The sequence below is a fragment of the Aythya marila genome (assembly GCF_965140915.1).
Source record: "Aythya marila genome assembly, chromosome: 18".
Classification (NCBI taxonomy): Eukaryota; Metazoa; Chordata; class Aves; order Anseriformes; family Anatidae; genus Aythya; species Aythya marila.
The window spans coordinates 10,739,874-10,756,629 of NC_139059.1; the positions used below are offsets into that span (position 1 = coordinate 10,739,874).

General features: G+C 54.2%; 1 protein-coding gene across 2 annotated transcripts in view; it reads right to left on the minus strand.

Moving 5' to 3' along the window:
• Window positions 1-16,756, minus strand: part of NTN1 (netrin 1) — an 85,465-nt gene that overhangs the window by 39,574 nt on the left and 29,135 nt on the right. For both annotated transcript variants that reach the window (XM_082774744.1, XM_082774743.1), the window contains exon 2: window positions 263-451. In XM_082774744.1, coding sequence (XP_082630870.1) covers window positions 263-451 — 189 coding nt within the window. The remainder of the gene's footprint in view (window positions 1-262; window positions 452-16,756) is intronic.

The window sequence follows — 16,756 nt, forward strand, 5'->3', positions numbered from 1 at the left end:
GAAACATCTCAAAAAACTCACCCTCAGCACGGAGGACCTTATATCTTATGTTATATCTTGGAGGCTTTATCCTCACTGGGAGGCTGGGGAGACCAGGGGAGCGAGGGCAGGGGACAGGAGCAGGAGAGGAAAATTCATTTTGGTGGCTTGGCTGGGAGAGGAGCAGGAGGAGGTGTGCATAGCAGGAGCGGTGAAAGCAGAAGAGGCAGGAGGAGAAGGGGCCGTGCTGTCCCACCCATTCCTCCCCCCCAAAAAAATGTACCTTTGCAGGCCTTGCGGTGGGAGATGGGCTTGCTGAGGTCGCGGTAGAAGCCCTCCTTGCAGTAGTGGCAGTGCCGGCCGGCCGTGTTGTGCCGGCAGTTGAGGCAGACGCCGCCGCTCTTGCGCCCCGACAGCTTGTACAGCTCCATGTTGAAGCGGCAGCGCCGCGCGTGCAGGTTGCAGTTGCAGGCTGCAGAGGGCACAGAGTGCAGCCCGTCAGCACCCCGGGACCCCCAAACACAAGGGGTCCCCCGGGGGTGCCCACCCCGATGCCAGCCCACACCTCTCCCCGACCGCCACTTTCTGGTGAACCCGGCTTTTTGGAGGGGAAGCCGAGGTCAGCGAGACTTCGTGCTTCACCACCGCGCCTTACAATGAGCCTTCTGCCTCTCGCCGCTCCTCATGTGAATTAAAAGCTCGGCGAGGACAGGGAGCTGGCACGTGTGGCTGGGACACGGCCACGCACAGCTTTGCTGCCGGAGCTCTGCCCTGTGCGAGCCCTGCTCTGCTCCCTCCCCTCGGCTCCTGGCACTGCAGGGCTTTGAGCCATGCAGGGCACGGCCCCCTTTCTTCTCCCCAGCACCCCCTGATCCCAATCCCTCTGCCCCAGGGGTTCCAGCACCCCCATTCCACCCTTCCCCGTGTTCTCATTCACATTCACATCCATCCCAACACGCGTGTTTGAGCTCTATGAATCACATAAAAGTCTCATTATCTTATTCCCTGGCTCTCCTTGCCATGTTTGTATGTGGAACACAAGGCTCCGTGTTGTGTGTGCAGCCTAAAACATGTTCACAAGACCTTACCTGCATGCTGCCCATCCCATCCCATCCCATCCCATCCCATCCCATCCCATCCCATCCCATCCCATCCCATCCCATCCCATCCCATCCCATCCCAGCTGCTCAAACACTGCTCCAGCTGGCCGTGCTGTGACCAAGCCTGCTGGGAGATGTCCGATGTCCCCCCCCCATGCACCCTAAAGTCAACACGGGCACTACTGTCACAAGGGGCCTTTGCAAAAGGCAACTTGAGGACTTCAAAAGCGTGACCCCTCTCCTGCCACTCCCCAGGGCTGTCACGGGGCCGTCAAGAGGTGGTCGCTGGGGCTGTGCGCTTTGCTGAGGGTTTTATAGCTTGTTTTCTTTTCCCTTTGCTTTTATTTGCTCTTCACCCCTGAACAATGCAGCTGTGCAATGCCAGCCCGCAGCTGGGCCCCCCGCTCGGCGTGAAGGTGTCACGGCCCTGGGCTTGTCACCTTCCTTTCCAGCAGAGACATCTTAATCCTTCATTCCTTCCTGTTTACCTTATGGTGCTTGCCCAAGACAAAGGCATGCTGTATTTGTTTAATTATCAAATTTCAGCCCCCAAAATTACAGTGCAGTTCCAGATTGTTTACTGGGAACAATCCCCGGCTAACTCATGATGCAAAACCATAGTGGGGAGCACAACCCTCCGGCCACATCTGCCCAGCAGGACGCAGAACCGTTTCCCTGCTTTTCCCCATGCAACCCAAACTCCTGCAGCTGCCGTGCCAGGGCCTGGCATCACATCCCCACCAGACCCAAATGCCTGCAGAGCTGGAGAAGCAGTTGGATGGTGTGAGGGTGGCCCCCGGGTGCTTTGTGAGCCGTGAGACAGCGCGATTCCCAACGCTGTGGCTTCAAACTGTGGTTTGTGTCCCCGTAGGTGAGCCCCCAGCCTGCGGGGACATTTGCCATCTCCCAGGGCAGGAGAGGAGCAATGGGGTGAGCGGCCCCACAGCTCCTGCGTGCCAAGGGACTCGTGGCTTTGGAGACCCAGCTCGGCCCCAGTTTGCTGATGCAGTGAGCACACGTAACTGGGCAGTTTGCATCAGAAAGAATCACGGGGGTATGTGCCCTTCTTGCTTAACCTCAGCGCTGTACATGTGGGATCGCAGGCTCTGCCCTGCAGCGCACGGGAACGGAGCCATTGGGGAGCGGTGGTGGAGTTCATAGAACACCAACCCTTGATTTGCATCTGGGAGAAGCTGAGATTAAACCCTTCCCGTGGGGCATGCAGGGGCAGGTGGTGGGGTGAGACCGAGGGCTGGTCCTGCTCTGGCAGCAGAAGACTGGCTGAGACGGGGACAGGAGCTGTGACACAAAGGCACAGCATGGGTGTCCTCCGGGCTGTGGCTAACCACCAAGGCACGTTACCAGCACCAGGCGCATCACTTGGCTTGGGCAGAGAAGATATTCACGTCCCTCCATCTGTCCCCCTGCCGCAGGCTAGGAATGTGCAGGCACATCTCTGCCACTGAAAGCCTTGAGACTTGCCAGCAACTCTCTCTTTGGTGCTACAAACCGCAAGATTTACACCCAGCTGAGCAACATGGGGAGGTATTTCTCCAAGGGGTGGCATGGAGATGACCTCCTTTTCCCTCAAAGCCAGCAGGAATTCATGTTTTCCAGAGTGTACAAGCTCACCTCCTGAAACTGGTGCTTGAGGAAAGCTGGCACTGCTACTCCAGTATTTTGCAAGACCGCATTGGCAAGTCCTTTTCCAAAACCCAAAGCTGAGCCCACCCGGACAGTGAGTGAAAATCTTCGCATTTCTTTGGGTTACTTGATAAACAGAGACGTGTTTGCAAAGCCAGGACACGGAGCTCCTAGGGTTTTCTCAAGGTCTGTGCAAATATTTCATCTGGTCCCGCCGGGCAGAACTGCGCAGGCAGGCGGCGGAGCGAGCAGGGTGCACAGAGCTGCTCACAGCCTGGGATCGATTTCAGGCTTACAGGGATGCAAAAATCCTATGTCTGGAGGAGGGAAGAAGCTCAACCTCATATGAGGTTGTGGGGGTCACCTCTCTGATACGATTTCTTGGTGAATTTTGTCTCCAGCGGCATGACCTGGGCTGTCCCCTCTTTCCACCTGCCCTCCCAAGACACTGAGGGCATTTGCTGGGCACTGGGCACCTCCTAATCCCATGATTTGCCATCATCCCCACCTCGGGATGCACCTGCTTGTACGGACAGTGGGGCTAAACCCCCAAAGAGACTGCATTTTGTGGAAATAGTTGTCCCTGTGTTATCCCAGAGCAGACAGCGCTGTGCTGGGAGCTCCATCTGTACCCTGATGTGCTCAGAGATGCCCGATGGGAGAGGCTTAGACAGAAGAATCCTCCTCTTTTTTTCCTGACAATAGCACATAGGGACGGAGGAATTAGGGCAATGCAACAAATGGTCCATGCAGGCATCAGAAAGTCCCTGCTGAGGTTGATGGTGGGATCCATCACGCTGGTGCCACAGGCTCGGGGCAAACTGGTGATGGGGGCACGGAGATGCCGAGCTAGGATGGAGACACTCAGGAAAGGAGGCTCCCGCCCAGCCTCCCCTCGCTGAGGGTCCATCGCCCGCTGTGCTGAAGCCTCTTGCCTGGTTTTGAACACGCGTTGGCCTGGCTTTAATTTCCAGCCAATGCTCCTCGGTTCGAATTTCCCTGCTGCAACAAGCGGCTCTTTAGCAACCCATCCTTTCTTTCCATGAACATCTTTGCCGGGTACAATAAAAAATCACCTCCCAGGGTCAGCACCACCTCTGCTCCTCATGCTTTGTTTTTCTGTCAGCGGAGAAGATGCTCCAGCTGAAGACCCTGGAGCAAAGCACATGCCAGGTGCCACAAACTCCCCGATGAACATTTCGGTTCCAGTTGCTCAGCGAAGCTCAGCGCTGCTGCCTTCTGCTCCTTTCTTTCTCTTACTTTGCCAAGGACCTCCCCAGCCTTTTGTTCGCTGACTTTATTGTGCACAGATGTACACAGCTTCATCAAAGGGCCTCTACCTGGGCTGCCAGGCTCTGACACCAACAACCAAACGTCCCTGAAATGCAGATGTTCAGAAACCTGGAGGAGCTCGGAGCGGAAAAGGGGAAAGTTGTGGTCTGGGGCCAGTCTAATAAACTACAATGGCAGCAGCATCCCCTCCTTAAATACAGCATCTTGGTAGAAAAACTCTGTCGAAGAAGGTCAAGGCAGGCAGGATTTTCCATTTGGGGGAATGAGAGGAGATATCCGGGTCGGAGGCACAGGCTGATTGTGGTCCTTTGTGCTGCCACCGCGTCCCCAGGCCCCGTGTCCCTGCGCCCGGCGTCTCCCCGGACGCATTCCTCGCTGCGGTTTTCATTCAGCAATGACAATGCTGCCCTTTCAAAACACCCCACCCTTTCCAAACTTATATTTTGGCAATTTTCAAAATGAAAATTGCTTTTTAAACAAACGAAACCCCCAAAACATTTTGTTTTAATTTTTGTGAACAATAATTCAGGGGAAGGGGGGAAGGGATGGGGGAAGAAAGAAGAAGCCAGGGGCTGAAATTAATCTCTAAATTTGACTTGAATTTATGAATAGCCTCAGTCTCCTTAAAATTGTCCCTTTTCCAGATAATTTTTTTTCTTTCTTTTTTCTTCTTCTTTTTTTTTTTTTCTTTTTTTTTTTTTTTTCCCCCAAAAAACTGCTAGCTCAGCCCAAGCCATTATTTGTCTCTTGCAGGATCAAACCTCACGTGCTTTATGCAGCAAGGGCCACCCTGCCTGTGCCTGGGCCCCACACCCCTGGAGACATCTTTGGGGATACTTTTTGGGGGGTCCATATGGATACAAGAATATATATGCCTTAACTCCTAGGGAAGGGATATCAGAGATGGAGCAACCCGAGCTGATGGAGACCTGTCTGCTTGCTGGACCAGAAGGTGAGGAGAAAGCCCTATGGATGCAGCCTTCCAGCATCTCAAGCCTTCAAGCCTGATGCTTGGTTTGAGGTTTTGGAGCAGCTGGGGATGAACCTGGAGATGCGGTGGAGCTCCTGCACCATGCTGCAGGGCTGCACCTGGGGAATGAGCCCCAGTGGTGGCCCCACATGTCCCTGGGGGCCTGGATACTGTCCCCACTGGGACAGGGATTTTCCTTCAGTCTTGTTGCACGAAAATGGTAAAGTGTGGAAGGACCCAGCTGTGGTGGCAGTGAAGTCCTCCAGCGTGTGTGGCCCAGGAGCACAGAGCCATCAGGACACATGGCCAAATCCAGCTCTACTGGCAGGGCAGGTGGCCCTGTGCCTCCTGCATGGACCAGTGCTCCGTGCCACACTGAGCCAAACCCTTTGTCTGGGAAAAATCCATTTGTGTGCACTAAGCCTGAGGGAGGAGGAGGATGGGAACTCGGTTTGGTTTGCTAAAGATGATCCAGCAAAGGAGAAACCCAGGGGAGGCTGTGGCTGTGAGGGAGATGCAGGGTCTGTGCCAGGCCCCAGGTTTTCTGACATAAGGCACAAAATGATGGAGGAAAATGTGTGTACTTGCCACAGAAAATGCATCTACAGCTGGCCTCATCCACAAAACCAGAGCCACAAACCCAGCTTGCAGTACAGGCAGGGGAAGAGGAGGGGGTGGGAGCCCTGTCCCTGCTGACGTACCCCAGAGAGAAAGGGACGGGGAACAGAAGACATCTCTATGTGTGGAAAACCCAAGGAATGGCAATTCTGGGGAAACAGCTCTGGAAAAGACGGCTTCAGAGCAACCGAGGAACGCCCAGAAAGCTGCACATCCCAGGGGCCCTCTGCTCCACACACTGCCCAAACCCCCACATGCCCAGGGACCAGGAGGTCCTGGAGCTGTTCCACCCAGCGCGGGTTGTGCAGGGTGCAGCCCCAGCCCATCACAGCAGCAGGTTTCCTGCCCAAGATTTCCAGATAAGGCCCCTGCTTTCCTTTTTATTAAAAACGCCAAGCTCACTGTTTGGGCTTAAAGGTTTGAGACTGGGCGTCTGACTCAGGCTGAATGTTTTTGGACAAGTTCCTGCTAAAATGATTCAGTTGCTAATGAGAAACGAGGCCAGTGAAAAATTGTGCCAATGGCAACAAATTTGGGGATTTCTTTCCTTAAAGAAAATCTATTGCCCTTATATTTGAAGCCAAGGCTTAAAAAGAAAAACACTGCTCCCTGGTAGGGATGTGTCTTTTGCTGTCTCTGAGAACTGCTCTAAGATGAACTGCTCCAGCTTGCTTGAATTTGTCATAAGTCACTGAAATCTGAGCAAGTCAAATTTGAATTTGTATAAGTCACTGAAAAAATGGGGGACAATTTTGGTCAAAGTTGGAAGAGATTTGCAACTAAATTCCTGAAGAGCTTATTTCCAGAGGCCAAACCAAGCTCAAGGAGCAGGTAGGAGAAGCAAACATGTCAGAGCCTGATGGATTCAGCCCAGGAGTGTTTGGGGGATTTGCCCTCGGCCAAGCAGAGGGTAGGGGTGAATCAGGCACGTGCTGCTGCCCATCAGCACCTGTAGCCAGCTCAGAGATTGGCTCTCAAAGTGAGCAGCAGATGGCTTGGCAAAACCCAGAGCCCAGAACCAACGTCTGAAATAGCCGTGGTCACTGGCGTGGGGTTTTGGGAACAAACAGAGAAAGTCTGGAGCTGAACACAGACCAAACCCAAAGGCAGGAAGAACAAGTCCCATCAGATCCACTACAGAAGGTCACTTTGGCAACACTCGCCATCACCAACCTTTCTCCAGTGCCGTGGGAGCCAAGCCCTGCCCTACACCCGATGTCCCTTTGGGTGCACTGCGGCCAACCCAGCACGGTGCCTGCCCGTCCCCACAGCAAGGGATCCAGTCCCAGCACCGACAGACACCGCTCGCGACTTAATCTGCAGTGTGAGCCTGTCTGACTGATGCACGGTGTTATTAATTTCAGAGGAGGAGATGTTTTTCATAACTGCTTCCACATTTATTCCTCCCGGACCGGACTGAAGCACCAGGATCTCTGTAGGTATTTCCGGGCTGTCCACGTGGCCCCTCAAGGAGCACCAGGAGGAAGAGCAAGACTTCTCCCTGGGAGATTTACGGCTCTGAGACGTTCAGATTATGAGCCAGATTTTATCAGCCTCTGAGCTGTCGAGGTCTCCCCGTTGCTCACCACCACACGTGGCAAGCAGCTGCTTGCATCCAGCAAGGTCCCACTGATTTGTGTATTCCTGCCCCAAATCCTCGGGGACATCTCCAGTGACCTACAATATCTCCTTCAAAGCAACTGGGCAGCTGACGCTCTATCAACAGGCAAAGAGGATGGATGAGAAACCTGTGGGCCTGTTGTGTTGCATTGAAATGTTGAGACTTCTGGCAGCTTTTCACCCAAGGCATTTTATCCCAAGACAAAAGCAGTCTTACTCAACACAGGATACAAAGCACAAAGCCGAGCCCTGGTGCAGCACACAGGCTTGTACTCCAAGTGCCTGGAAATGTGCTGCAGTTTGCCCTCGCTTCCTCCAGTGAGCATTCTGGCACTGGCTGCCCCAACAGAGACACTTGAGTGGGGTTTTTGTCCATCTAAAGCCCCGTGAAAGCTGTCTAGAGATGAAGGCTTGAGCCTTGTAGCCCTGATCCTGGGTTAGAAGTGGACCAGGCACCCCTGAGGGCTGGGAGGAGACACCCAGGTGGTCCTTGCCTGGAGCCAGTGGGTGCCAGGGGGTGTCCTGTCCTGCACTGAGACTGCGAGCATGGCGTGCCCACCTCGGGTCAGTCTCTGTGATCGGGGATGAACCCTGTTTTCTTCAGTAGCTGCAGGACCTGACCAGGCAGTTTTCTCTTCCAACCAGGCTTTGTGCTGGAAGTCTGCAGTTAAGTTTCATCCCGGAAAGTAATTCATCAAATTATTTTTTTTAGAAAGGAAAAGTCTAGAAGCAAACTCTTTACTTTGATCTGGGAGATGATGCCAGGCAGCCATTTGTGGATTTTATTTAATTGCACCATTGAAACCTTGCCTCCCAAGGTTGCAATACCTTGAAATGAACAGTTTGCATCCAGTAACTCACCCGGCCGCCATCTGAAGGTGGGAGCAGATGGGAACCTCACCAGGGACCCTGCGGGCACCCAGGGGCAGCAGAGAGCCGCTGGCCATGGGCTGCCCACCGGCTGAGCCCCCGGGTGCCCCATAAGTGTCAAGTCCAGGGGAATGCGAGTGGGGACAAGTCCTGCATTTAGGCTCTGCCCGTGTGCTTTCCCTCTTATCTGGTGCCGATCTCAGCAGCTTTCCTCCCACTACCACGGGTCTGTGGTGTGGCGGGGGAAGGCCTTGTGGTGCTCACCTCTCTGGCTGGCATGGACCGTGGGGGCCTTAGTGAGTGGTTTTCAAGGTGCTAAAGTCAGCATCCCTATCCCAAAGCACTTGGTCTCACCAATATTGTTGTGTTTCTGTCTTAAAATCAGAGCCCCAGAGATCGCAAGGAGGGGATCTGCTGGATCTGAGCGTTGGTGCTCCAGACCAGAGACAGGGCACCCATCACACAGGGGCATTGCTTTCCCTGCACAGAACAAGACATTTTCCTGAAGGTTTTCCCACACTCCCAGTAAGACGTATGCCACTTGAGAGTTAAAGTCACAGCAGAAAACAATATTGAAAGAATTTGCACATACAGAGCAAAGGTTATTGAAATGCAAAAGGCACAATAATGCAACCAACTCAGCAAGGAGGGAAAAGATTTAAATATCTGTATTAAATCCTCTCAGCCTACAGTGCTACAAACAGCCTCAGCTCTGCTCCAGCACTTCCCTGGGGAATGGGGAGACTTGGAACTGGCAGCTGGGGGGTGACAGCGATGCCAAGCAGGGTGACAGCAATGCCAAACAGGGTGAAAGCGATGCCGAGTGGTTTTAAATTTGCAGGAGCTGCGATGCCTCCACAGAAGTCCTGGCTTTAAATGCTGTCCCCGCTGCTCTGCCTGTGCTCACCCAGCTGCCCGTGAGGTCAGGCTGTGCAGGGCTAGGGCTGAAAAGCAAACACAGCGTGTGCAGGAGCGTGTTGTGTTGTTTTAACCTTAGATAATTTCCCAATCTTGTCTGTATCAGGGCCAGGGAAATTGTTAAACCATCTCCAGCCAGACTCATGACTGAAGCTGCAGCTCTGCTCCTATGCTCACTGCATGGCTGGCGGTCACCTCCAAACCCAGCGGTGTCCCCTCTGAGGTGACATGGAGCTGGTGGCACCACCCAGACAGCCTCTGTCGCTGTGTCACTGCAGGACGGAGCACCTGCAGTCCCTGACCACTTCTAGCTGGTCAGCTCACCTGCAAACCAGCCCTGAAAAGGGCCTGAGTCCCTGGAAATCTGCAGAGTGCTCAGCAGAGGCGGGTGTGCACATGGGAACATCATTCTGCCCTTGTGCACCCATCATCTCCCCGTTATGTTAATAAACTGTTAATAAACTAATTGGTGCAAATTAATTAAAGTTTCATTGGTCCTGTTTCAGGCAGTGGCTAGGACAGTGAGGACCATCCGTCCCCGTGCATGGCAGGGAAGGTGGCAGCCCACCACTGGCACGGGCTGTGTTTGTTCCCACTGCTCTGTCCTTGTTCCTGCTCTGTGAATAACCCAAAATTCAGCAGCTGTCCTGATACCAGGGCACCCAGCAGTGGGCAGTGCCGGCAGCCTGCTCAAGCCTCTCAAAAGGCACATTTGGATGATGCTTGGACTCCCCTGGGCCACCACCACTGATGACAAATGAGCTGGACTGTCCCCTCCCTGCGCTCCTGTGCACCCACAAACTGCAGGTGCAGAGAGGGTCCTGCCTTGGCCTTGCCACTGATCCCAGTGTGAGCCTGGCCAAGTTATCCATCACAACTCTGCCTCAGATTCCCATTCCGGAAGCCTCAGGGAGACCTGGTTACAGGAAGCCCTCTTTCCTTTCTCTTTCCTTTCTTCCTCCTCTTCTTTTTCTTTTTTTTTTTTTTTTTTTTTTAACACCTCCCAAGGGTATTAACCTGGACCCTGTATCAGCCCTGTGCTGGCTTTCAAGACCCCGTGCAGGTGTGAAGGGCTGGGGATGCCTATGTTTGCTCAGAGATTTTCACACTTTCAGGGCTATGCACAACGCTCTCCTTTGTGGTATGCCTGAGCCCGAGTAAACAGAGCAATCTTATCTCCAGTGAGGTTATCGGGGATCTAAGACAGAAGGAAAACTCTGTCTCATGTGCCTGACCTCCCCAGCAGTTATCACCGGTGCAGACATGGATGTATTTCAAGGAGGTGCTGGGCTTTCTGCTCCCGTAGCCCAGGGGAGTGCCGAGACTCCCCTGCAAGGCTCTGCTGTGTTTGGTTTTCTTGGAGATTGGGGTTTTATCGGAGCAGACAGGCTTATCCCTCTTATCAGTGCTACTGTTAATGGATTGCATTCGGCTGCTGCACAGCAGACCAGCAGTGGTTTGTTGGAAGCTCACCCAGAGCCGGTGCTGCTGGTAGCGATGTGCTCCCCATCCTTCTGCAGCACTGGCACTCCTTGAATGCCAGCATCATGGTCTGTGTGTGCTTATCCGCACCTGCAGCTGCTGCCCACTTCAAAAGGTTTTGGTGTGGGATCCTAGAGTTGCTAGGCTCCTTACATAGAGAATGGAGGTGCTGGAGACACAAGCATCTTTGGGGTCATGGTACCCGTGGACTGCACAGCATTGGGCAATGCAAGACAGGGGCCATGTCCCCCATGGCCGTAGCCCAGCAGCGCCAGGGGCACCCCTGAAGGATGCTCAGCCCAGCCCCGAGATGGGCTGGGGCTGGGAGCTCTGCTCCCAGGCCCAGCCTGGCCCCTGCAGCATTATCACAAATGAAGCAGGCAGACACCTGCTCGATTCTGAAACAAAGCCACCAAATATGGACCTACAGAGCCCTCAGGAAAGAACAATGTGCCTGGAAATGCCAACCTCACATCACCCACACCATCCGAGCTCTCTGCTAGCTATAGGGGTGCTGCTGTGAAGCCCCACCACCACCCAGCGCCCATCTTCATAACCCCACAGCCACTGCCAGAGACCAGCAGGGACTGAGCAATGACAACAAGAGCGGCCAGGGCCAAGCAGAGGCATTGACAAGCCCTCTGGGAGGAGGTGTGGGTCCCGCTGAGCCCAGGGGTCCCAGCCGCTGCCTTCTCCCCTGCTCTCAGGGATGCTGCAGCTGCTGCACGCTCCCATGCCTGCGAGGCAGATTTTATCAGATGCCTTTAATTAGCTTATCATGGGCAATTAGCTCCACTGCTCAGACTGCCCCAGGCACAGTCTGCAGACTTGGATGGTTTCAAACCCATTCAGAATGCTCTGAGATGGGCTCAGGCCACTCCATCCCAGAGAGGGACCACTTTGGTCCCAAAATCACCGGTGCCAGCATGAGGATTCAGTCTGTCCTGGGCCTGAGCCTGGTTATGGGTCTCCGGCCATCCCTGTGCTGACAGCAAGGAGGGAGCATCACAGAGTCCTAGAAGGGTTTGGGTTGGAAGGGACCTTAAAGTCCATTAACTCCAACCCCTGCCATGGGCAGGGCCCCCTGCCCCCAGCCCCAGCTGCCCCCAGCCCCATCCAGCCTGGCCTTGGGCACTGCCAGGGATGGGGCACCCACAGCTCCTGGGGCAGCCTGCGCCAGGGCCTCGCCACCCTGTAAGTGAAGAATTTCTTCCTTATATCTAATCTAAATCTCCCCTCTTTTAGTTAAAGCCATTACCCCCTGTCCTAGCCCCACACCCCCCGACACAGAGTCCCTCGCCAGCTCTCCTGCAGCCCCCTTCAGGCACGGGCAGGCCGCTGTGAGGTCTCCCTGGGGCTTTCTCCTCTCCAGGCCCAACACCTGCAGCTCCCTCAGCCTGTCCCCACAGGAGAGGTGAAGAGCTCCCGGTGAGAGCACCACAGGGTGCCACATGGACACGGGGCAGCCTGAGCATGGCCACATCCCCATAAACCCAGAAACCACTCACGATTATATCCCCATCCCCAAAACCCTCACAATGTTCCTACATTGAGCTTGAACTCAACCATACTGGGTGACTTCAGAGCTCCTACCCAAACCACCCCCTCCTGGCTGCTCCCCACCCCGAGTGCCCATGGAGGGGCCCTGTAGGGATGCCTGGGGAAGGCTGGCAAGGGCAGGGGGCCGGGCAGGGACCACACAGCGCCGGCGGTGAGGAGGGCCCAGCGAGCGGGTGGCCGTGGCGCGACGGTGCCGCGTGATGCGGCTGCAGCTGGGGTCACGTCTCCCCCTGGGATGGGGTTGGGAAAGCCACTTGCCCTGGGCTGGAAGATTAATGGTGTGAAGGGCAGGGTGACAGGTCTAATTTGTTCATTCTGGGTTTCTTTTCCTCTTTTTTCTTTCTTTCTTTCTTTTTTCTTTTTTTTTTTTTTTTGAAGCGATCCCCACTTTTCTGCAGTCCCAGATGTGGCGTGAAGCTTACACCGAGCCCGTCTTGGTGGGAGACCTGCTCTGGGCTTCAGCTGAAGTTCATGATTTTTTGCCCAAGTGTTGCAGAAAGGAGATTGCATTTCTTCTAAGGAAACTGCATTTCCTCCAGTTCCAGCACCCGGCTGGGAGCAAGGACTCCTGTATTTCAATCTGGCCTCTGCTTTTGCGTCTTGGATGCTGCTCTGAGCCAAACCTCTGATCCTGCTGTGGTTCATTTTCAGGCGCGTGTGCCCCAGAAACTTTTTTTCTAAATTAATTTTTCATACAGAATTCTTTTGCTTGATGGATGCAGTGAGAAACTATTTCCCAAACAGGAAAGAGGACCTCCCTCCCCCCTCCTCTCTCTCGCGTGGATGTTTTTAATAACAACATCAATTGTCTGCAAAAGACTTATTCCTTTCTGACCTCAAAACAACTCCTGGTTAGTGCATTCCAGCATGGCCACAAAACGAGCCTGGATGACTTCACAGAGCCGGGCAAGAGGCTTCCCACAACCGAACACAGTCAGAGAGGGGCCTGATCCTGGCAGACAGGAACTTGGCTTTGCTGGGGGCTGAGGATGCTGAGCACCTCGGGAGTGGACCTGGGTGCCCAGGGCAGCGATTTCTCCATCATTCCCACCTTCAGCTCCCCAGCCATGCGTGTTTCTCCTGAAACCTCCTCCTGCAGAGACAGCCAGATTTGTCCTTCATCCCTGAGCCCCTTGTGTGGTTCCTGGTGACTCCAGCTCCATGTGGCATGAGCAAGAGGGGCCACATGATGCTGGAGGTTTAAGGGACAGTAATGCAGACCAGCATCTGCACTGCGGTCTTGCATTCACAGCCCTAAGAGCCCAATTTGCAAATTTGCAGTCCTGCATGGCTGGACCACAGTGATGGTCACAGGACACAGACCCAAAACCTGTGGTATCCCACTTCAGCCGAGGGGTATTTTCCAGCCAAATTATCAATTGATTACAGCAGCTTGGGACCAGCTGGAGCTGCCTGCAAAGTCCTGGGTACCGAGCTGTAAAGAAAAGCTAGTTTTCCTCTTAGGTCATTGGAAATACCCATCTGGGCATTTTGGAAATAGAGCATTTTGGTTTTCCACTGCAAAAGGGCACTTGGAAGCCAAGGCCACCTCAAGGCAGGCAGAGGAGGGAAATCAAGCCACAAACAATCCAACTAAATAAGCATTTTGGGGGGGATCAGATAAAATATTTCTATGGTCTGAACTACCGGCGGGCCGGGGGAAAGGAAGTCCGCAGACAGCAGATGCTTTGGCAGGAGAAGGAAAACAAGCTGCAGCTCAAGCCTACCTCCAGACAGAAAAGCTTTTGCAGTTCCCAGCTTGGCCAGAGACACCAGTGCTCGCCCACTCCCCATGATGGGAGCCCCACAAGCGGCCGAAGCCCACCCATCCCACCAGGACCAGGAGAGCCAGAGCAGCCCCGAGCAACCCCTGCCTCTTCCTTCACTCTCCCCAGAGCAAGCTCGGAGCTGCTGGGCAGACCCAGAAGTGCATTAGCTCCGAAACGCCTGACCGCAGCGCAGGCTGACGTGTAAAATCCCTCCCACGGAGGATTTTTGGCTGGGTTTCTGGGACAGCTGCTCCCTGGACCACCAGCCCTGGTGAAGCCCAGCTGTGTCCCCTTGGGTGACAGCAGGCACTGTCCCGCCTGGCCAGGTGTCACCCGCTGCGGCCAAGCAGGATGAGCATCTCCACGCCTGGTCCGGGGCAGCTCCTGGGCACTGCCTCTCAGTTGTCTTCCTTCGGGCAAGCGCTTTCCAGAGCCAAACCTCTGAAGTGTCTGTGGTTTGCCCATTGCTGCACACAAGGCTTTTAAGTGCTTGTTTGCCACGGTTTGCATCTCTGGCACAAAGCTTGCCGCAGCCCTGGAAATAACCCTGAGCTGAAGCCTAATCCCCACGGCAGGAAATAAACATAATTTTATAAGCGTTAACAGACAGCAGAGCACCGGCAGGAATACGCGGTATTTCCTAGGAACCCAGATGTTTGCAAACCAAAGGGCTGCTCCAGCGCGCCGCGCTCGCGCGGGTGTCAGGGTACGCTCAGGGCCTCAAGGGATGTTCCTACATTAGGAAACAATGTCCTTGAAAACCACAAAAACAGGGACTCTGGGGACGAGGTGAGGAAAATGAGCCCACGATACCCACCAAAGAGGGTGATGCCACCGCACCACCAGGGCTGGGGGAGCAGGAGGCATCAGGCAGCCCATAAAGGCAGTAGGGCAAGGTGAGGTGGGTGGCAGCCGACATGTAAGGGGACTCAGCTCTCAGTCCTGTGTTACCAGCTGAAGCTCTTTTAGGTTCTTACAGGCTTAAATCTGGCCCTGATTGCTTTCTGGCTGCCATGCAGGGCGCTGGACTGGGGTGCTGCCACTCAGCAGTGGGCTGGTTGCTGACTCCCTGGTCTTGTTTTCACCTGAAGGACCTGGGAACCTCCAGTCTCAAGCAAAGAACCAAACATACCTTCACCAGGGCAAATACTATTTCTCCCTTTCAAAGCAAACTTGTACAATCAGCCCCAAACGCTTTCTGATGTCCCCTCCAGGAGCTGAGATCTTCACCTTTGGCCAAGCACGTTTCCCAGATGGAGAAAACTCTTTTTCTCCCTCTGAAAGCAAGCAAAGCAGATTTTTTCCAGCTGCATCATTTCGGGGAGTGCAAGTGAGAGGGGGTTATTTATTGCTTTTGTTGACAAGCTAAACTAAACTGACACTTGTAATCTGGAATCGGAATATCTGCTGCAGCCTCGCGCGGAGACATCTGCGGGCGAGAGCTGAGCCGGGGCCATCAGCAGGGGGCTGGCCTGGGTACAGCTGGCTCAGTGCCAACGCTTTGGGCAGAGGGGCAGCCCCATGACACACAGGGGTCCTGCCCGTGCCCCCCGTGCCCCCCTGGGTGATGGGGAGGGATTTGCATCCCTTGGTGTTGGAGGATGAAAAGGATTTCTCCAGCAGAACGGACACAGAAAGGCCCATGGCCACCCTCCATCATCACCCCCTCATCATCGGACTCCAGTAAGAGGTGGTGCCCAAAACGGGCCATTTCCCTATGGCCTGAAAGGATCCAGGACTCAGGAGCATCAGCCCGGGGAGGTGGTGCTGCTTGCCCTGCTTCCCACCTCACCTGCCCTTGGCAGCAGAGCAGAAAAATTGCAAGCGTATTGCCCTAAGGACATGGGATGAACATTTCTAGTGAGGCTTCATCAACAATAAGCCCTTGAGAACAGCCTTCATATTCACTGTCACTCAGCTCATATGTTTAATAAACCAAAATGCCTATTCTTTCAGGCAATACAGTCCCAAATCAATATTAATCAGGCCAATGCCCAGGGAGTCCACCTGGATAGAAAAAAAAAAAAATTGGTTTCACAGCAGTTGGAGGTGAGAAGCAAGGGCATGGGTCAGGGATGCTGAGCTGCTCTGTGAGAGATGGGGATCACGGCCATGGCTCCTTGGGGTGTTCTCCATCTGCCCCAGTGACACTGGGAACATCACCTGCTCCCTGCACCCCGAGCTGCATCCTGCCTTGTAGGACACACAGACACTGTGAGCATCCTCCTTATGCAATTTCCCTCTTTTCCTTGAAAAAATGCAATAGATGGATTCCTTCAGAGGGGTTTTCACCTCCCTTTCATGCCGCTGTCCTGCACCGAGCTGCTTTGCTAACAGAGCCGGGCAGTGTTGGCTGCGGCCCCATGCACCCACCACATCCCCTGCTCTGGGCAATTGCTCAGCCTGGATCCTGCCCAGCTCATTTTTAACCTTCCACATCTTTGGCTCTGGCAGAACGGAGGCTGCTCCATGGGTAGCCTATTGGAAGCAGCACTCCCTTGTATTTGCCTCTCCAGGTGGTAACAGGCTGAAAAACGCCAGTAATCCCTCTGAATAAACCACACAGCACAGAAACAAAGTCAAACACCATTGCATTGTGCTTGTCTCCTTTTACCACGGGCTGGTTCAGCCACCCAAGATAAAGCAGGCAAGGATCTCACAGCTGGGACCCAAGAGGAAGAGGGAGGAGATGTTCACCAGACCCCCCCTTCCCCTGCCCTGGGGGGATTGCCTGCAAGTTTTCCACATCTTATTTCAACTGCACCAAGAAAAAAAAGCCTCCTGTCCCATCCCCTCCCACCACTGGTGCCTTTCACCAGGTTTTTGGCAAAGCTCCATCTGATTTATTTGCTCCAGCCATTGCTACATTCCCCTTGCAACTCCAATCGCTCCCAGGATGCGTCCTCACAGGCTTCACCTGGAGGACATCCGTC